We start from the raw sequence: 22,294 nt of genomic DNA, 5'->3' as shown, positions 1-22,294 counted from the left end.
AACGAAAAGAATACATATACTGGGACGATATAAACGAATTAGTGCAGCGACTATCTATTCTACACGCGTCAAAGCGTGCAGGTAATACGGGTGTGTATAACGAAATAATATCCCTGGAAGAAGAACTTAGAGAAAACGGAGTGATAGAATGAAAACCGTTGGTGACCAAATAGCAGAGGAGTTACATGCGCAAGCTAAAAAGAAATTTCCCAGACGCATCGTGACACCTTATACCAAAGACAACACGTGGCAAGCGGATCTCGTCGATATGAAAAAGTATTCTAGCAAGAATAAAAACTATACTTTTATTCTCACTGTAATAGACGTGTATACAAAATACGCATGGTGTGTACCATTAAAAAGTAAAACTGGTAGAGCAGTAACAGCAGCGTTTAAATCAATAATAAGTAATTGTAATAGATGTCCATTGTATTTAACGACAGACAGAGGTTTAGAATTTTTCAATAAAGAGATGAAAACTTTTCTAATAAAGAGAGGTGTTCATCATTTCCCTACATATTCTGCAGTGAAGGCATCCGTAATCGAACGTTTTAACCGTACGCTTAAAGAACGCATGTGGAAAAAATTTACAGCTTCGAGATCTTATCAATGGTTGAGTATATTACAAAAAATAACAAATGATTATAACAATGCTATTCATTCGGCAATTCGTCAAACACCAGCGCAAGCATCCAAACAACCCGATAGCGTACGGTTTTATCGTTTACCGAATTATTCTAACATTACACGAAAAATATTAAATATTGGTGACGCAGTACGTATAAGTAAAAATAAAGCCGCTTTCGTCAAAGGATATACACAGAATTGGTCTAATGAAATATTTTTCATAGATAAAATAAAACAAACAGTGCCCGTTGTATATGTGCTGAAAGATGAAGACGGTACGCAAATTAACGGAACGTTCTACCGGGAGGAGTTGAAAAAAACAAATTTTCCAAATACGTTTCTGATAGAAAAAATTTTACGTCGTAAAAATGATAACTATTTGGTTAAATGGAATGGTTTAAAAAAAAGCAGTTGGATACACAAAAAAGATTTAGTATAGTTTTAACAGTCATAAAAAATGGACGGGTCACTAGTAGTCGATTTACAATGTATCGTAAACTACAGATGTCAATTGATCGTAAAAGAACTGACGGCGTACACGTTTGACCGTTTAGATCATTATGTATTTAAACCGCCTATAAATTTCTATATGACAACTAAATCGTCGAGGGTGAATAGGTGGTTATGCTGTAATAAACATAAATTAAATCATACGGACGGTGATGTCGACTACGACAACCTGCAGACGATTCTGAATGAACTCAGTGAGCGGTATACACATTTTTACGTTAAAGGTTTGCAAAAAAAGAAGTTTATCGAAAAATTTACGAACAAACCAGTAATCAATATGGAAGATTATGATTGTCCGAGAATCGATATACTTTTACGTGATAGTTGTGATTTATCAAAGGATACGTGTTTATTTCATAAAGACAATCATAATTGTTGTACGAATAATCGTGTTAAAGTATTATATTTATGGTTAATCGATAACTGTATAATGTAAAGTAATTGTTTATAAGTTTTGTAAATATAAATAGTAAAATCAAATGTTTTTCCTATAAAATTGTAAATGAATTAATAAATATTTTATAGACTACATTAAATGTTTTGTGTGTTTTATTATTTTATACTATACATTTGTAAAATATTTTAACATTTCTATAGTACATATATGGTAAAGAGTATATTACCCAACTTACAATGTTTTATTATATATTCACATACAAATAATTTTTCTGATAATAAATTAATTTTTTTACAAGTAACATTAAATTTAAAAATTACAATTTCTAGATCAATTGTCATTACATACATTTTTTCATTTACATACAAATAATTTTGAACTTTAATATTTATTTTTTATCTACACATTTAACATAAGATAAAATTTCAAAAGTTACATTTCATTTATTAAATTAATAAATAAATATTTATCATAAGTTTGTTAAATAATGCAAGTTTAATTCACAACGGTTAATTAGTGCATACAAATAATTTTTATTAAATTGATAATTAACTTAACTATTCTTTTATTTTAGGTTAAAATTTTAAAAATTATCATTTAATAAACAAATATTACATAAATTCAATAATTATTTACAAATAATAACGTAGAGGTACATAAAATTTGATTATTTACTTTTTTAATCCAAGGGAGGGAGAGGAGGAGGAATATCTTTATGACCCCAGGGTAGCGTATCGTGACTGTTTGGTATTTGATACCGCTTGTCATCCTTAAATTCTAATGCAATTTTATTTATTTTTTCGGTGAATAATTTATGCTTGTATGAACGAAAAACATACATGCTACGTAAAATTTTAAGATCGTGAAAACTTATACAATTTAAATAGTCATTTTCACTTATTGTCTCATTTAATACACTTTTTTTTAATCCCTTATTTTTTTTCCCCACATCTTTACCACGGTGCATCATGTATATTTTACTGCATATCCCAATATATTTGTTTAAAATTTTACCTCCCATTTCATCTTTCATGAGTCCTATAACTTTTTTGTTAACAAGCGGTATACCATACACGTTGTTGGGGTCATAGTTTGACGTATCGAATTTTTCTATATTTTTTTTGACATCATCGTACACATCTACTGTTTGTATTTCGTAAAATAGAGAGTCAGTATCCGTGTACAACAACTTACACTTATTTCCATACATTTTTTTCATAAAATTATAGTGGAAATCGTATATGATAGTTTTGGAAATTTCCAATACTGAAAAACCAACGTAAATCGGTCTATCATATACAATTTCAAATTTTTTTAAATGAATGGCTGCCATATTGCTATCAAATATTGCGACACTATCAAAATTTGGTTTAGATATTAATACACTTGCCCCGTATCTTTTACCAATATTTTCCCACTTGGTTACTATTTTCACGTCTATTCTTTTTTCTGGGTTTTCCAGACATTTACCGTATATACTGTTGATCATAAGTTTAAAAAATTCAATTTCGAAAGTCGACTTGGACTCCATACGTTTTCTCGTATTCAAATCTATATAGCCTTCATCCAAANGTTTTCTTGTATTCAAATCTATATACGCCTTCATCCAAGCCGATTGTTCGAATTTTAGTACTTTATTTATCTTTTTTACCTTCAAACCCAAGCTAATGGCCTGTTTTAAAGTCCGATAGTGAATAACATAATTTTGTTTATAATTTAAATTTGGAATTAATTTTTTAAATTTTGAATTTGGTGGTTGTATATTTTCAGGACATAATGGTAATTCATAATGGAGTTCATGTAAATCCCCCAATCACTATCATCTTTTATTTTTGTTACATCTAATTCATCGACTTCTGATTGTTGTAACCATTTAAAATTTCCAAGAGGAAGGTGTTGTTTTAGCGCAGCTCCATATAGATTGTTGGCATCGAGATATAATAAATATTTTGACGGTTTCGACGAATCGTAATCATCGCAATATTTATTATTAGCTTCACTATAATGTGATATGCATTGTGATACTCCACCACGAATCCCATTATTAATAAAACTAATCATCTCGATGTCCGTCATCAGTTCTAATTTTACCCCGGTAATTCGTTTCATAGCATCAAAGCTCAACCCCGAAGTAGTGATATAATAACAAGGATCAAGCCCATAATTAACTAAACACATTTTTCTAAAATTTTCAAATATATCAGCCAAAAGAAACACATCAGTTTTTAAATATAAATCTGAATAATCTCCCAATGTTGAACAATTAAATTTTTCCCAAACTTTTTTTGCATGGGCATAATCCTTGTCTGATATATCACACATATTTAAAATACTACGAAACGAAGATTTTGAGGGGAGCATGCATTCGTTCAGAACATTCATATCAGTCACATACTCGTAAGGGAATACACCCTTACGACACAATAACTTGAATTCATTATCAATCTTATGCATTCTCCTGNCACAATAACTTGAATTCATCATCATTCGTATGCATTCTCCTAGTTATGTTAAATTGATCGGGGGATAAAGTTTCAGCTAATTTTTCAAGAGAAGATGGTAAAAAGTTTAACGAATCTATAAATTTCAATGTCAGTCGCTTATTGTTAGATGTTTTTATTACTTTTTTAATTGACATATATTTTTCATTTGTTTTAGCCAAAACTTCAATCCCCTCGTCGCTATCGCCAAAACCTAGATTCGATATAATAAAATGCGAGTCATAGTTCTGCATATTATGTATAATTACGGGGACAAATGAGGGAACCGAACATTTTAGGTTACAATATCTATGCGCTGCGCCACGATATCTCCCCGTTAAGTGACAATGATCGAAAACCTTTTCATGATGCCGTAATTCACCGTTATAAATGTGACACTCAGTTGTTATGTAATGATCATGTTGTTCTTTTAAAGATAATGGTAACATAGGCAAAGGATTCGAGTAAATGTCACTTATACGGTTTATATCGTTTCTAAGTCTATCGATAAACACCTTAGCACAATTTTCTCCACGGTATAACTCCATGCAATCCAAATTTTCATCGTATGAACATTTAATGAAATATGAAAAACTATGAGGTTCGTGAATATTGATTTTATTTGAAAAAGATTCTGCAGGATTTGGATTGCATGTAGCTATAGGTGTTAATATTGATTCGAAATCTGCGTATATAACAAATTCAACAGGAAATTGAAGCGAACTACGAGTAACCTACTAGGCGTTTGACTAAAGGGTAACTGCGTGCTTCCGTAGTCTACAGTATTAGCAGATCCGCGCTCTACCGTACTACAGAAAATCGACTAATTAATCGGAGTTGGTCACTTCTACGATTTCATGTGCGCAGGGAAAATAAAGCCATGGCCAGAATGTCCTGTATTTCAGGGAACAAACAACGAATGTGTTATTGCTGGTACATCGGAAAATAAGCAGCTCAATATTATGAGCCAACAAACCGACGGTTTTCCTTAAGGTGAGCAACAATTCTGATCCACTAGAAAATATACTGGGTAAGTTTTGGCACTTAGAATAGTACACAGAAAACAATATATGAACTTTAAAAGAAGAGACGTGTAAAAAATAATTTTATCGCACAGTTCAACGCGATGAACATGGAAAGTTACCATACAAAAATAACGTCATTCAATTGGGTAAATCATATAGGCAATTTTTATCGTTTGAGTGTCATCTTCAAGTAAAGGTCGATAAGAGAGTACACTATTCAAAATTTATGAACGATTACTAAAAGCTAGGGCACGTGGAACTTGTGACTGATGAGAAGCCAAATGAAAAGGACACTCACTGTTGTAATTTAAGTCATCATGCGGTCATACATAATAACAGCACAACACCGAAATTTCGAGTCGTTTTTGACGCGTCATACAAAACCGACTCGGGTCTTAGTCTGAATGACGTGTTATTAAAAGGTCCTGTTATACTTTGTTTTGATAATTTTGAAATTTGAGGATATATTTTGGGGGATTTGGAAGAACCGTTTTAACGCGCATACAATTATCGAGGTGGTGAGACATGAATTTAGATTCTGAATAAAAAAACGATAAGCAACCATCACATATATATTTATGAGATTTGTGTTTTGAAAGCTGTGCGGATACTAACCGCTCTAGGTTGGAAATACAACAGAAATGCCCGAAGGGTTTATCTTTTTGATCTAAAAATAATAAATTAACATGTTTGTTACGTTTACATTCAGTTAAATGCAAGGGACCCGCAATTTTCTCATTAACATAAGTGTATACGTTTACACTTATGTTATTATTTCTTTCAAATTTTTTTATATCTGTGAGTGATATAGGTGAATTAAATCCTCTAGTGTTTAACACTGTGGTATAATGTGGATACGATTCGGGTTTTGACTTATCCACATCACGCGATTGAACCGGATATAAACTAGCAACTACGGCCCAAAAAAAGCAATCTTCCCCCTCAGATTTAATATTTGTTAAAACATTCTTGCGCAATAATTTTTTTGGAATATCTAAATTACATCCTCCCCTCAAAGGATCATACTTAAACGTGTTGATATCCAAAAAAACTACACCTCTAAAAACCCACCCGCTCCCCCGCGTTTCAACCTCTTCGGACTTTTTTTGTAGTAGATTTTTAATAATAGTAATCCACTCAGGAATACTACTCGATGCTGTCAAAACAAATGGAGAAATAGAAAGGGTTTGTGTTATAGTGGGTACCTCTACATTAACGTTAACATTATCAATTTTTTCATATACTGTTACTAAATCTAAAGAAGTTTTTACCGCTATATTTTTCTTAATTGATTTTTCCCACACATCTGTAATGTCAAATGCATGTCGCTCAATGAACTCGCTGATAGTAAAAGGATCGATATTTTCAATTCTGTATACATTTATATTGCCCGAAAAAGCTGATTCAATCAATTTTGAACTTGAAGTCTTCACACAATCACCTGTTTTAATATAAATGAAATTATCTTTAAAATACGTGTTTTATGTTAAACACAAACATTGTTATTATTGAAAATTAAATTATTTAATAATTTATAGTAATTAATTTTTTAATTCTATCATAGCTAGATATTAAAAAGATTAACTCACTTTTTATGTTTGATTGTTTTGGTTTATTTAAATACTCGATTCCCAATCCAATTAATTCACTATTTACACCTAATAAAATAATGTTACTTTAAATAACTGTTACGTGTAAATATATCATTCGACCCCTTATAACAATTTTAAAAAAATAGTGAGTTCATTTTTTTTGCATTATCTATTCAAGTTGATTATAATACTCATAGCTTGGATAAACAGTAATATTTTCGGTTTCCTTCGGATCGATCTTTTCAGCAACATCAAACACTGTTTAAATAAAAATTATAATTATAGAAATAAAGTTAAATTTATTTTTACATTTAAACTTACAGAGTTCATCATCACTATCCCGAGAAGTAGAGAAATCGTTAGCATTTAATTCATTTTCTTTCTTTTTATTNGTTAGCATTTAATTCATTTTCTTTCTTTGTATCGATATCAAATACTGTACAAATAGTAATAGTACCAATTATAATAGAATGACATAAACATAATTGTGTAAAATTAATTTTTTTACTTACAGTTATTATTGCTATTTTTTGAGGTACTCGCTCCGTAGTTAACTATGTATTTTCANTTATTATTGCTATTTTTTGAGGTACTCGCTCCGTAGTTAACTATGTTATTTTCGTTATCTAAATTAAATAATTACAGAAATTTATAAATAAATGTAAAATAAATATTATTTATTTATGTACGCTTACAATTTCTATGAATGTTTGCCGACGTACTTGAGCCATGATTCAGGATATTTCTCTCAGTGTCTTAAATAAAAATAAAAATGTAAAAGTAGTTATAATACAATTATATAAAATTTTTACTCACCGATCGAGTTTTCACACATTTTTTCATAATTCTTAGATTGTAACTGCAATACTTTATTCACACCTATTAATTAAATTTATAATTAAATTATGTTTAATTAGATCATAACATGTTATGATTATAATACATGATACCAACCTTTCAAGAAGTGTGTCTGATGTTGATGTCTTCTCACTTTATCCTTTCTGGAAAAATTTTTGCCGCAAACTGCACAGCTGTATAATTTTTTTTTATGAACTGATTGTTCATGACGTTCCAGATCTTTCAGAAAACTGAAAGTCTTACCGCAAATACAGTACAAATGATTCATATTTGATGTGTTGACAATTGAAGATGAAAAGGCTTGAAGGTAACGATTTAACAGACGAATGAAAATTAAGTCTGGAGAAGAATGATTTTTCGGTTTTATTAAGTATACTTTTGCAAACCTCAGCAATTTCTTACCATCAGTATCCCCTTCCCTGGAGTTGATCATTTTTGTAAAAACAATTTCGTGTTATGACTATTCTCAGACGTCCATTGGAATTTAAAATTATTTTACGTGACTTTTGTTAAAACACTAACATTTTACTTACACTTACTAACGTGACTACTGTTTATTTTTGCTATTTAATATTTCTTTTGCAGACGCTGAGTTAGCAAAAATACTCTCTAAATATTATTTTTCGTATTGATTTTTTTACCTTTTGTTCGATTAATACACCAGTAACTTTTTTATTTTTTTTAACAAGTACAGATTTACGGGTTCAAATATAATTGTAATTTTGTTGGATTTTCAAATATTTTTTCTAAAAATCAACTTATCGTTCTTAAAGTGTATAATATTCATTTACATAGACTTTATATCATACCTCAAATATTGTACATATATTGTGTTAGAAACGAGCTGTATCAAATTTTAGTTTTTTTTTAATTTAATTTTTACCATTGTTTATTAATATTTCTTTCATTATTTATCAAGTATAGTTTTAAAATAACGCATTCAATCATAGTTACAGTTTTATTGATTATTCAACAACATGTAATATTTTTTTATAAATCCATACTTTATTATTATCATTTTAAAGTATACAATATTCATTTACATAAACTTTATATCGTAACTCGAAGTTTGATCTTTTCGTCCGTTAGAAACAAGCTTCAGATTTTCGTCAAATCCTTTTGCCAAATCTTCTCGAGTAAATTGAAACCTAGACGGTAGATAAACTTGAAAAGAGGGTTCGTCATCTAGTTTCACTTCAGCTACCGGTGTTTGAGTGGAATATTTCGATTTTACGACGAATAGACCCAAAACCTTATATTGAACACCAACTTTAAGATCAGATACACACTTCCTGCGTTTATTTTGCATACCAGTTAACCATTCTTTATTAACTACACTCATCTAAAAATCATTGATTTAATTATAACAAAAATCACAGTAATAGGCTAACGTAAATAGTTATTAGTATCATTTAATTATCATATTAAAAATAAAAATGTCATTGATAAGAAAATATATTTTAATTGTTTTATAATAAATTTGAAAAATCTTTAAAAACTAACATTAAACGTTATTAACATTAGCAAATGTTATCATATCAATAATAGTATATGTTTGTTCAGCACAACTAAAATAAAAATTTTGAAAAACTTACTTTTTTTGACTATTGATTGTTTTTGAAGTATGTTTAACTCTAATTGTAAAATAATTTTTGCACTTCAGTTTTAACTATAACTTAACAGTTGACATACAAAAGAAATATACTGAAATTACTCGAAAATCAGTGTATTTATTCTCACGTCATGACAATAAACTTATAAGTCATAGAAGAGGGAGGAGGCGCTGATCTCGAAAATTATCGAGAGAAATGGTAATTTAAGTAATGTTAAAATGAGGTGGTAAAATATGTAATCAAAATATAAAATGAGGCGCTAAAATATGTTATCAAATATAAAATACGTTTTATAAAATAGCTTCATTGATAAGCATTACATACACATTACATAACTATAATGTGATAACAGGTAAATGAGGCATTAAAATGAGGCGCTAAAATGAGTATATGGGGAGAGGCGGCCCCATATATACACATCAGACAATATAAAGAATAATAGTATAAATTCAATAATAAGACGTAGTAACTAAATTAAACAAATTTGACTAGATAATAATTATTATTAAAATGACATTGAACAGATAACACAAAATTAAAGATAGTTTAATTATTTAATGATTTACCCACAATATAAAACAACAAATACCCGTACGATAATGACTATTTTATACTCACAAGGTCCTTATGACCGTTGTGCGTTGGCCTTACGCTTACAATGAACTAAATAATAAATAAATAAAACTTGTGATAACTAATATGTTCAATAAATCACAAGCAATAATCACTATAATAATAATAAAGAAGACTACACTAAATTACAAAGTGGAACACAAATCAACAATAATACTCACAATTTGCAGAGATGCAATCTAACACTAAAACAAGGATCACGATAATAACAAATGAACTTAAGACTACAATTTGGTAACTCAAATTTAAATATCACAATTGACTAGCTTAATTTTACTAATTAGTAGCAACAATAAATCTTTCCGTCAGCTAATTAGTAGCTTTAAGGAAGTCACAATTAATGCAACAAGATTTTTGTAAACAATCAATGCTATGATAGAAAAATAACTTCTTCCTGCTACAAAAATTAAATTACGTTTTCAAGAATATATACGAAATTCAACAATAGAAAAACAAAAACAATGTGTATATACTGGTTGTTACGCATTACAATGTTGTACTATACTATAATGCGGTTATGTGCGTGTGTGGTGTGTAGTGTGTAACAGCTGATCGGCCGGTGATAGGAACGTCCACTAAACGTTCATAGTAGGGAGTCGTCACGTGATAACGATTAGACCGGTCCGAGTACACGTTAAGTTAACAATTGAAATGTTGTTAACAATGATGATTATTACTATAATTATTTATAACTCCGATTAATGGTNACAAACCAAAAAGGCAGAAAGGTAAACAGGGGGCGCAAAAAAAAAACGGAGTCGAGCAACCAGTTAGGTGTACGTCGAAAACGGAACAGAACGCAATATCGGTAATACATATTCGGCGGCGGCCTTATCTCAGTGTCAAGGGCGGGGAGATGACCGATGATAACCGATTGTCATATTAATAGCTGGACGGCTGATATCGAGAGAGACACGGGTGAGCGCCAGCCCCTAGAGCAAAAGGCGGTGCCGTGTCATATTGCTATAAGCATTTTTATTATATTTGAATTGTATTTTATTCCAGCAGCGACCGAAGATTTTTCCGGCACTGTCTGATGATGATTATTACAATAATTTTTTATAACTTCGATTAACAGTTTATTATTAATTAAATTATTGATTATGTTGATATATATAAAAAAAAAAATATTTATTGAAAGTCAAAAAGGAAGCTGACATTATTCAGTCTAATTACTATTGCTATAAGCATTTTTATTATAATTGATTTGTATTTTATTCCAGCAGCAACCGAAGATTTTTCCGGCATCGTCTGATGATTGGTCTATTTAAAAAAAAAGAGAGAAAACACGAATTACAGTTCATTCAATAAGACTTTAAAAACAATATTACTACTTAATAAGGATAAAAGTTTTACTATTTGACAAATCAAACTACAACGATAAAAAAAAACTGTATTTTAAGTTGAACAAAAAATACGTTATTAATAATTGAACTTAAATAATATACTTACATAAGTCGATATAATTCAAGATGACCATTTTAAAATTTTTAAGATAACTGAATAGCAATTGATATACTAGTTTTTGTTAATTTTTCTGATCATATTAATCAAATATACAGTTTAATATAAGTCAATGTACTGCATGATATTAATTAAGGTTGGTTAAATAAAATGAAAATTAATTTTTAGATATGTTACAGGCATTGACAGGTCGATTGCTAAGAAAACATTAATGATGATCCACTTAACAACTTTAACCAAAACTGCCGTTTTCACGGCAAACTATCTAATAACTTTCAATTTTATTATTTCAGTACACATTAAATTATAGTGTAATAACAAATTACTAGATAATATTACATATTGAAACTAACTGTCATTGACTACTAAACGCAAGATTAGCAACATCAATTTACAACTTTTTGTCATAGACTAATTGTTTATTTTTTATTCCTCGTATAGAAACCTGATTCTAATTTTAACGTTCTGTACAGTTGGACTAGTAGACTAGGTAAAATAAGTATTATTTAAATACATGAATAATTTTTATATTGTATAATAACTATAAAATAGTTCCATTATCACAATTTTTATTTTTATATAAGTTATTATGCATTGTCTAGTTAAAAGTAAGATAGCAAATTGTAAATTTGTAGATTTTTTAGCAACGTTTTTATTCTATAAATTAGGTTAACTTAAATTAATTTTGATTGTAGAATAAATTTAAACACATAAAAAATTTATATATTCATTTCTATTCAATCGCAATGCATAATCATAAGTCTAACTTTGTAACCTAACATAAACTTAAAAGCTTTTTAAGCATTATTAGACAAATTTTTTTTTTTCTTCTTTCTTTTCTTTTTTTCTTAATATTTTGACCGTTTATAAGGTTCAGAGTATAATAGGGGAGAGGGTAATGTAAGAACATTTATTACTATGTTCTTACCACTTATATTACACATGTTTTATTTCTATTTATTTAATTCGTAATACATATTAATTAGCATAGAGGGAGATGCTGATGTGACAATTCTACTCGTCTGTAGCCCGGAGCTACTGACGTCGAACTAACAAAGGGCAGTTGTGTTTGAGTGGCCGTTATAGACATAGTTTTCAATATTATTACTTTCATCTTATTTATATTATTTATAACTTAACTTGTTTTATTCAACGACCCGTCTATCGCCAATTGTCATCATAGCCAACCAACTCCGTCTCACTTGGATATACCTACTATCCAACTGTACTAGGATTCAGGTCAGACGTATTGTACATTACATATAACTTATATTTACTAAACATCTAAAATATAACTTTACTTTGTCGCTGACATAAAACAATAGTCTAATTTTATTTAATAATCTATCCCCTGTAACTAAGGTACACGATTGCCTGTGTCTCTTTCAGGCAATTAAAACTCATTTAAGAAGATAAGGACGATATTTGGGCAGACGTCGGGTAGCTTCCGATTCTTAGTTTTGACCAAGATCTTCAAGTATTAAACTAGTCCATAACAGAATTTTTTATAAAAATATTTTAGTTTATTCTCAATGAACTATCTTGTTCTAATTGTTTATTACTAAAAATTATTCAGTAAAGTATCTATTATAGACTTATTATATAAACAAATGTTTCACTTACCTCTGACTATCCTGATAAGGCAGATATTCTCTAGAGATGAATACGCATTAATGTACGCAATTATATTTATACGGTTTATATTATAATTAATTCGCGTGTAACTACTTTTTGNTTATATTATTATTAATTCACGTGTAACTACTTTTCTAGTATAATTCTATATCAAATCTACCCAAGGTGAAATCTAAGTTTATTATAACTCTGTTTTTTGTAAAAACCTTTTGTATATTTATGTAGTGACACGGCACCGCCTTTTGCTCTAAGCTGGCGCTCACCCGTGTCTCTCTCGATATCAGCCGTCCAGCTATTAATATGACAATCGGTTGTCATCGGTCGTCACCCCGCCCTTGACACTGAGATAAGGCCGACGCCGAATATGGATTACCGATATTGCGGTCTGTTTCGTTTCGACGTTCACCTGAAGTGGTGTATTGTTTTTTGTTTTTTTCTTTTTTTTTGCTGTTCTGTTTTCGACGTACCTGTACCTGGTTACCCGTTGTTTTGTCGTTTTGAGTTTGTCTTTCTTGTGCTCTGAGACGATACCTTCGAGACCGATACCTAGAGTAAGCTGTGTAGTATACTATATCTACATATATACATTTTGGGTTGTGTAAGAAATATATATCCGTTACGGCTAGGGAAGTCGACTGAGTAAATATATATATATTTACATACCGAACTGTTCGTATTGCTACGATCGTTTTTCCTTCACGCTATTCTTACTGTTATCGTTGTAAAACTATAAGTTATTAACACATATTAACGAGATAACCTGTGCGATCGCATTATTGGATACGCGTTAGTAGTATAGTCCTTAACCTTATATATGGTGTTTTACCGTAATATATTTATTATTTAATAATTTATAAAGCAAAAAAAGAACTTTTAAACAACATAACTGTCCTGTGCAACAAACTATTTCCAAGTGGCCTACGTCTTTTCAGTCATCCAAAGAGTGATTTAGGGTAGATACGAGCTAAATTTAAGTTCTTTGCACAATAGATTATACTAGTGTCCTACACTCTGATTGCCCGCACTGTGGCAGAGATCAGACTGGCTGGTCGATAAATGGAGAGACACTTTGAAGAAATCTTATGATTAACTAAAATTCTAATTATGATATTATTGTACTAGTACTCTGTCCAGCCAGGATGTGGCGCTTCAATAAGTAATAGAACACAATGCAATCTGATTGCATTAATGAAATTAGACTTCCATAATCATTTATATATGACTTGGGTGATTACAAACTTATTGAATACTCTGCAGTTATTCAATAATACATGAATGATCTGCATATTGTACTAATTTGATAATTACAAAATGTATACTGATTTTTAGTAACAAAATGTTCTGTATAATAAAAATATACTATTTTATACTTATCGAAAATTCTGTAAATTATACATTATATATTACCTTGTCCAGCCAGGTTGTGGCCCTTCAATAAGTTTTAGAACACAATGTAATCTAGTCGTGTAACCTTTTAGTATGCTTATATATATATATATATAAATGTAGATAAAAATAAATAAATAAATACCAATATTTTATATGTGTTAGAATATTTATGTCACCAAAAGTATTCGACCGAAAATAAGATGTATAATATTTTCAGTAATTACGAAAGAGGATAAAAATAGTGTAGATTTTATATAGAATTGTAACTAAGAATGAAACATAAACTCACGCACATTCACTTTTTTGTATCTTGGTTGAGAATTCCAGTGAGCCGTAGAGATGCAGAGATAGAATAGCAAGGCGTCCCAGTGTCCGCTACAGGGATGTGTCAGAAACCGTGCATAACCACCGTAAGAGAAGCGAAGCCTTAAAGGAACTGCTGTAAGAGAACCACCCGAATTTGGGGGGAAATGGCCTTTTTATAGCCCGCAAAAACTGGTTTAGCGATCTATGGTGAGATTCTTGAAATATTTTTTGCTGTATTTGATTGGTTAATGTAATAGTGATAACACAATTTAAGGTGTAACATAGCTCTTTTAAACTTTTTTAAATTCTCACAGTTATATCGTTATTTTTTACCTTTGTGCAGTTTACCTGNTTTAAATTCTCACAGTTATATCGTTATTTTTTACCTTTGTGCAGTGTACCTCAGTTACCTACCTACATAAAGCAAACACCGATGTTTTCAATGAATTAAACCAATCTTTCCTTAAGTTTACCAAAGTTTTTCTTTGGATTAATACTGTACATGGATACAAGTTGGTTGTTTTCATTTTTATTTATTCTTATCACATCGATTCATTCTACCTAATATCAGCTGTTTTTATTTACTTTCTGGAGACTTTAACGGTCGGTAACTCGGTATCTTAATTTTACCTCAAACATATATGTATTCCTATTTACGCTATTAATTTTTAAAATCATATAAACTATTAACTCTTATAATTATGGAGGAGCAACTTGCATCCATAACAAAAACATTAAATGAGATCAAATCAACGCAGAATAAGTTGATTCAATCGTTCAATGACCAAAATAAAACAATAAAAAACTTCAATAATCGTTTTGACGATCTTTTGAATCAAATAAAAAAAATAACTGATGAAAATATTCTATTAAATAACAAGGTTTCTCAACTTGAGCTCAAGATCAAAAATTTTGAACAGAATACTACATCAACATCTAATACAACCCATTTTGATATAATTAACGAAATTGCTGATAGACAATCGAGAATAAATAATATTATTCTGTTCAATTTGCCCGAACCGACTGAAACTAAACCTGATAGTGACCAAATTAAACTAATTCTTGATGAAATGGAACTAAAAATCCAACCTGTTAGGTATTTTCGCTTGGGCAACCCTTCTTCTCGAACTCGTCCATTGAAAATCACGTTCAACGATACTAAAAATGTATTTGACATTTTACGAGCGCAATCCAAAATCCGTTCCTCAAATCAATTTAAAGAAATAAGATTCTCTTCGGATCGCACTATGAAACAGCGTGAACAGATGTCAAAGCTACGGCAAGAACTCGAATCTCGTCGCAACAATGGTGAACAAAATATTATTATTAAATATATTAAAGGTAACCCAACTATTATTAATAATCCAAAAAACTAAATCGCACTTCATGTACTTTATCAATATATTATCAAAATGTTCGTGGTATAAATACCAAATTAAATAAATTAAATTCATTTATTCCATTGTCATCTTTAGATATTTTTACCTTTACTGAAACATGGCTCACAAATAATGTAAATTCTTCGGAATTAGGCTTTAAAGATTATAATGTTTTTCGATGTGACAGAAATGTTCTCACAAGTAATTTATCTAAGGGTGGTGGAGTATTTATTGCTGTTAAATCTCATATAATTTGTAAAATTTTAAATGTTACTGTTAAATGTATTGAGCAGATTTTTATTCAAGTTCAACTAGGAGCTAATATATTTATTATTTGCTGTATTTATATCCCGCCCAATTCACCTCTTACTCTTTATGAACAATTTTTCCTATCTATTAATGAACTTTACTTATCTAATCCTAAAGCCAAATTTATATTATTAGGTGATTTTAATTTACCCTTATTAGATTGGTCATTTTATTCTTTACCATTAATTTGTAATTCTCAAATCGATTCTTATTTTGTTAGCATGCTATCACACTATAATTTTAATCAATTTAATTTTATACGCAATCACAGCAATGTCATTCTTGATCTAGTCCTATCTAATGCTTACATAACCGTCGATAATGACCCTGATCCGTTAATTCCGATTGATAAACACCACCCGGCTCTTAATATATCACTAAATTGTGAACAATATGAAATCTTAAAAACTACACATGATTTAATTTATGATTTTAATAATTGTGATTACATCGAAATTGTTAAATTTATTGGTGATTCACTCTCCACTATTGATTTAAAATCCTATAATATAAATGAAACAGTTGTTCAGTTTTACCATATTTTGTACGAAGCAATCAATAATTATGTCCATATAAAACGTATATATAATAATTCATATCCTTTTTGGTACTCCAATTCGCTTAAATTATTAGTAAAAGAAAAAAAAATTGCTCACCTTGTTTATAAACAATCTAACAAAATGTCAGATTATATTAATTTCTCCCGTCTTAGAGCTAAATGCAAAAGAAATGCTAAATTAGATCACAAAAACTACATAAATAAAGTCCAGTTTTCGATTAAACAGAATCCAAAATATTTTTGGAAATTTATTAATTATTTAACCAATAATGATGCTCTACCTTGCTCTCTTTCCTTAAATGGATCAGTTGCCGAAAATGGTGCTGATATCGTTGAGCTTTTTAGTAAATACTTCTCTGATGCCTATTGTTATTCATCTCAAACATTTAATTCCCCCTCTTTAAATGTAGATAACCCTAATTTAAATTCTACTTTAAATTTAAATTCCATTACTGTTACTGAACTAGAGGTTTTTAATATGATTTCTGACCTAAAATTAAGTTCAACTACAGGCCCAGATGAGATACCTACTATTTTCCTTTATAATTGTAGATTTATCCTAACACCGATATTAACTAGTATTTTTAATTTATCCCTCGCTAGTGGTACCTATCCATCTTTTTGGAAAACGTCGTTTATTTCACCTAATTTAAAAAAGGGTAATCCTTCACTAATTTCAAATTATCGCCCAATCTCAAAATTATCATCAATCCCAAAGTTATTCTCTCACTTAATTTCATCTAAACTTAACAATTTTTGCTCCTCAGTCCTAGTAAAGAATTAATTCGGTTTTATACCAAAACGCTCAACATGTAATNGTAAATAATCAATTCGGTTTTATACCAAAACGCTCAACATGTAATAATTTAGCCATAACAAAAAACTTAATACTTCAGTCATTTGAATCTAATGCTCAAACTGATATAATATACACTGATTTTTCCAAAGCCTTCGACCAAGTTAATCATGTATTACTTATTAAAAAATTACAATCTTTTGGTTTCTCTGGATCACTTCTTAAATGGTTCCAATCTTTTCTTTCAGACCGTTCCCAAATTGTTAAATACCTCAAATTCAAATCGTCACTTTTCCCAGTCCCTTCAGGCGTTCCTCAAGGAGACCACCTGTCTACACTTCTATTTAATATTTTTATTAATGACCTGCCTAATGTTATAATGAACTCTAATATCCTTATGTTTGCTGATGATGCTAAATTAATAAAAATAAAAATAATTAAATCTGAACAAGATGCAATTTGTTTACAATCAGATATTAATAACTTACTCACATGGTGTAATAAAAATCACTTATTTTTAAATGTGGATAAATGTAAATTTATGCACTTTTATCTAATAAAAAACCCAATTAATTATTGTTATTCTATTTCCAATATAAATATCGAGCTAGTTTCTCAATTTAAAGATTAAGGCGTTATTTTTGATTCTAAATTAAATTTCTCCCCTCACACAGAAATGATAAGAAATAAAGCTATGCGTAATTTGGGATTTATTAAACGCACTTGTGGCTCATTTATAGATCCTGTTCCTCTAAAAATTCTGTTTTATTCCCTTGTACGTTCCCATCTTGAATACTGTCCTCTAATTTGGTTAAACAATACTTCTAAACAAAACACCGCACTAGAATCTGTTCAAAATAATTTTCTCCGTTTTATTTCATTTAAATTTAACATACACAGACCTCCCCATAGCTCTTATGACAGCATTCTTAATTACCTTAATTTTAATACACTCAAAGAACGTCGAATGCTTTTGATTTCAAAATTTTTACATAAATTATTATTAGGACTCATTGATTGTCCGGAACTCCTATCATTAATTAATTTAAAAATAAATAATATTAATACTAGAAATCCTAAACCTTTTTATCCTCAATTCTCAAAAAAAAATTACATTTTAAATTCCCCTGCAAACCTTTTGATGACAGTTGGTAATATATATTTGTTTGATTTTTTTTAATGATTTTTTTGTACTTTTAGTGAACTTTTCTGAGTTTTTATATTCATTTATATTATAATAGTTTGTTTCATAATACTGTATACTTTTCCGCATTTATATAAAATTGTTTTTTATTCTTGTATCTTACTTTACACCCATGTAAATTGTTATTGGACTAACGTCCGTTTAAAATAAAATAAAAATAAAAATAGAATATTTTACGTGGGCGTTTTATGGAATGCGTAAGAGGGTGGTTAAATCTTGTGGAAGGGTATTATTTTATTACTCATTTTATCCACGGGGAACACTGATTTGGTGGTATATTTTATTAAATATAAGTATTAATTATTACATGTATTAAAATGTGATACTACAGTGAAACCTTAAAAATATATTTTGCTATATAGTTTTACAAATAAATATTTAATAGTAATAATTTTACGATATCGTTATGATTTATTAAAAGATGTTTAAATATGTATCATCTCGAATTAAAACTCGTATACATATTCTTAATAATTTATATTAAGTATGTTATTATAACAATGGTACCAATATTATTTTACACACTGTCTATATTTTTAAAATAGCGACCCAAGTATATGATATCATAACTAAATACAATAAAATGTTTAACTCTTAAAGTTTATAATTTTTGTTGCGCTTCAAAAATGAATTAAAAAATTGAAATTATTAAACTTATTCTATTAATAAAAGGCATTAATGACCAATAGTCAGGACCATCTCAAGGGATACATGAGAGTATATTGTTCCCTTAAATGAAAATATTCATTAATCGCCTATTTTTCAAATTATTTGGTAATAATTGTTATAATTTTGTAAATTTTTAATTATAATAGTTTATATGCTTTATTAATGTGAAAAATTGAAAAAACTTATGTTAGATGATTTTTAAATAGTTAATAAAATATAAAATAATTATATTACTCATATATTATTGAATATTTATAGTATTACAGCCATAAACAACTAATTTATGAGTATATTTTACAAGAATATTTGTCTTGTTATTCATTTTTAATAATCAACATTTTATGACTAATTTATTATTCATGACTACTTTACATTTTTAACTAATAATACTATTCAAATAAATTACGAAACAAATTTTTCATAATTAATTATATATTTCGGAATAAAATATTAAATCATTTTTAAAAGTTATTAAAAAGTATGTTTCATTTATTTTTTTTATCAATTTATCATAAATATTTTTATGGAGTACATTATTAATATTTTTTTAATAACAGAAACCTTTTTCTTCTCTTACATCACTTTTATTATACATAAGTATTATATATGACCAAATAATTAAGATTACAACAGAGTTACTATAAAATATCATAATTAAGTCTTATTGTAAAATGTATAATATATATATTTCTAACTTAATTTTAGTTGTAATGCATAGCTGAGAAGCTATTGATTTTACTTTCCAGTGTTATTTTTATTGTGTCTGTTACCACTTTTTCTCAGTATTCACCGAACCTATTTTTTCCAACAATATGTCTAAAGTTCACAAATCGTATCTAGTCAAGACTCAATTTTGAATTAAATTAAAATTAAAAATTTCCCTCATTTCCCATAAATGGGAGAAATCACCAAAAAATTAAAAACTTAAAAATCGCTATTTTTCGACATTTTTCTACAATTGTTTTTTACTTAAAACTGTCATGACTTTTTTAAAAATGACCAAATCAATATAATTTTTTCGAATAGATGTATGATTTTTTTACCACTCATTTGATATATTTTTTTTATAAATCGGACCATTACCCTTTAAAGAGGTGGTTTGAAAACCTAATAATGCATAGAGAAAAAAGAATTCTTTCAACTTAAATTTTTAATAAGTTTTGGAAATACTTTTATATATATTTTAAATTAAAGCTTATGTAATATACTCCAATATGTAAAAGAAATCGGACTTTATTTTGTCTTCACGGTATTATTATTTAAATAACAAAAATTAATAAAATAAAAATGTAAATTGGAATTGGGCTTGTATATGGTAAGAACCTGATGTGGTTCTATCGGCATCGTAAGGTTCGAAGGTTTAGAACGACAAAGACAAGTAGATATAAGAATAATAAACACAACATCTCTAATTGAGGTGTACAAACTTTTGTCTAGTTAGTTTCTAATGTCCTACCTAAAAGGCAACGAAACGGCGGAGCCAGTTCACGAATACCATATAACGTGATAATGTATAATATTTTAACCAATCAATCAAAATTAACACTTTAAGATACTAATTTAAAAAATAATCTATTTCTTTGTCAACCTTTACTCAAACTTATTAACTCTAATAAATTGGGATAACATAAATTTACTTACTTCTTTTTTCTTGCAAATTGCTGTAAAATAATTTGATAAATATCTCGATATGATTATATTTGTTTAAAAGTATTTAATTCGCACTTCTTCAAAAGATAAATAATTAAAACAAGTTCTTTTCATACATAAATAAAACGCGTAAAAGTCAGCCGACAACAACACAGGGCTGTGACTGATAAATGTAACTTTTTTTTTATTCTTATTTCAATTCGTAGAAAACGAACTCTCTTGCTCGCTGTCACTCCTTAGAGTCTCTCCAGAGTCTCTCCCCGACTGAAAGGATTTCAGTGCTTTTTATAGTAAAATGATATTACCCCCAATCCAGGGATATTGTTGTCAGCGCTTTTAGTGATCTTTTTAGTTTATTGTATTTAATTATACATTACACGATTATTATATTGAGATAGCATATTTCACAATGGATAAATTGACATATATATAAATAATAAGAAATTGTGTTGGACAGTTTACATGTTATGACAGATAAGTTATTTGTTTGTTTACAAGTAATATAAAATAAAGTTTATAAATTTTTTATTGATAATTATCAATTACATTATAATGCAATATACGTATATGCCAAGCAATTTGCCATATACGANTATAATGCAATATACGTATATGCCAAGCAATTGGCCATATACGACACGATGAAAACAAACACCAAAGTTAATAAAAAAAATTCGATTTTTGTAAAAAAATTCTTTTTTAAATTTTTAACTTTATAATGATATAACTTTTTGAAAAACCTTTTACCTATAATAACTTTTATAGGTAAAGTTATAGTAACTGTTTTACCTATAATTTGGTGTATATATTTTTTTTTAATCTGACCCTGCACCTGCCCACGGGGGAATTCAAAACGATACAGCCTCACTAGATTTTTTATTTAACATAATTAATTAGTACTTATGAAATTTTAACAGTATGCCTTGCTTTACTTTGTAATTTTAATAATTTTTAACTTAATTTGTGTATATTACTACTAGAGTATAATATTCCAAATTTTTTTGTAACATGTTGCTATATAAATCATAAATAAAAAAAAATTATTTTTAGTTTCACCTTTTATTTAACAAAAAAATTTTTACAATTAGAATCAAATTTTATAATACGTTCAATTGAGTAGATAAAAAGATCTAAATTGTTTTTTTTAGTTAATGTAAATTATTTTTTAAATAGTTAAATTAGTTTTGAATATTTAA

At 28.6% G+C, this 22,294-nt stretch overlaps 2 protein-coding genes across 6 annotated transcripts; both read right to left on the bottom strand.

Moving 5' to 3' along the window:
• Positions 1–2,213: 2,213 nt before the first annotated feature.
• LOC126905072 (uncharacterized) lies at positions 2,214–3,140 on the bottom strand. Its single transcript, XM_050684465.1, has one exon. It carries the CDS (start codon positions 3,138–3,140, stop codon positions 2,214–2,216), a length of 927 nt encoding a protein of 308 aa, XP_050540422.1.
• Positions 3,141–5,413: 2,273 nt separating this feature from the next.
• Positions 5,414–21,106, bottom strand: LOC126905633 (uncharacterized). 5 transcript variants are annotated; one of them, XM_050685528.1, is made up of 11 exons: positions 9,897–10,271; positions 9,085–9,765; positions 7,586–8,831; positions 7,448–7,510; positions 7,327–7,386; positions 7,198–7,257; positions 7,052–7,067; positions 6,953–7,017; positions 6,827–6,889; positions 6,629–6,697; positions 5,414–6,480 (listed from the first exon to the last, which is right to left on the bottom strand). In XM_050685528.1, the coding sequence occupies exons 3-11, from the start codon at positions 7,920–7,922 to the stop codon at positions 5,468–5,470; spliced, it is 1,746 nt and encodes a 581-aa protein (XP_050541485.1). In that variant the 5' UTR covers positions 7,923–8,831; positions 9,085–9,765; positions 9,897–10,271; the 3' UTR covers positions 5,414–5,467. The 5 variants fall into 5 exon arrangements, with proteins under 5 accessions (XP_050541485.1, XP_050541487.1, XP_050541483.1 ...); XM_050685530.1 differs by lacking the exons at positions 9,085–9,765; positions 9,897–10,271 and adding an exon at positions 21,090–21,106; XM_050685526.1 differs by having other exon boundaries at positions 9,085–10,271.
• Between the last annotated feature and the right edge of the window lie 1,188 nt (positions 21,107–22,294).

This window comes from Daktulosphaira vitifoliae, unplaced genomic scaffold (genome assembly GCF_025091365.1).
Source record: "Daktulosphaira vitifoliae isolate Bord-2020 unplaced genomic scaffold, ASM2509136v1 Scaffold_4, whole genome shotgun sequence".
Classification (NCBI taxonomy): domain Eukaryota; kingdom Metazoa; phylum Arthropoda; class Insecta; order Hemiptera; family Phylloxeridae; genus Daktulosphaira; species Daktulosphaira vitifoliae.
The sequence above is the reverse complement of the archived record's forward strand: the minus strand, read 5'-3'. Positions and strand labels throughout refer to the sequence as shown.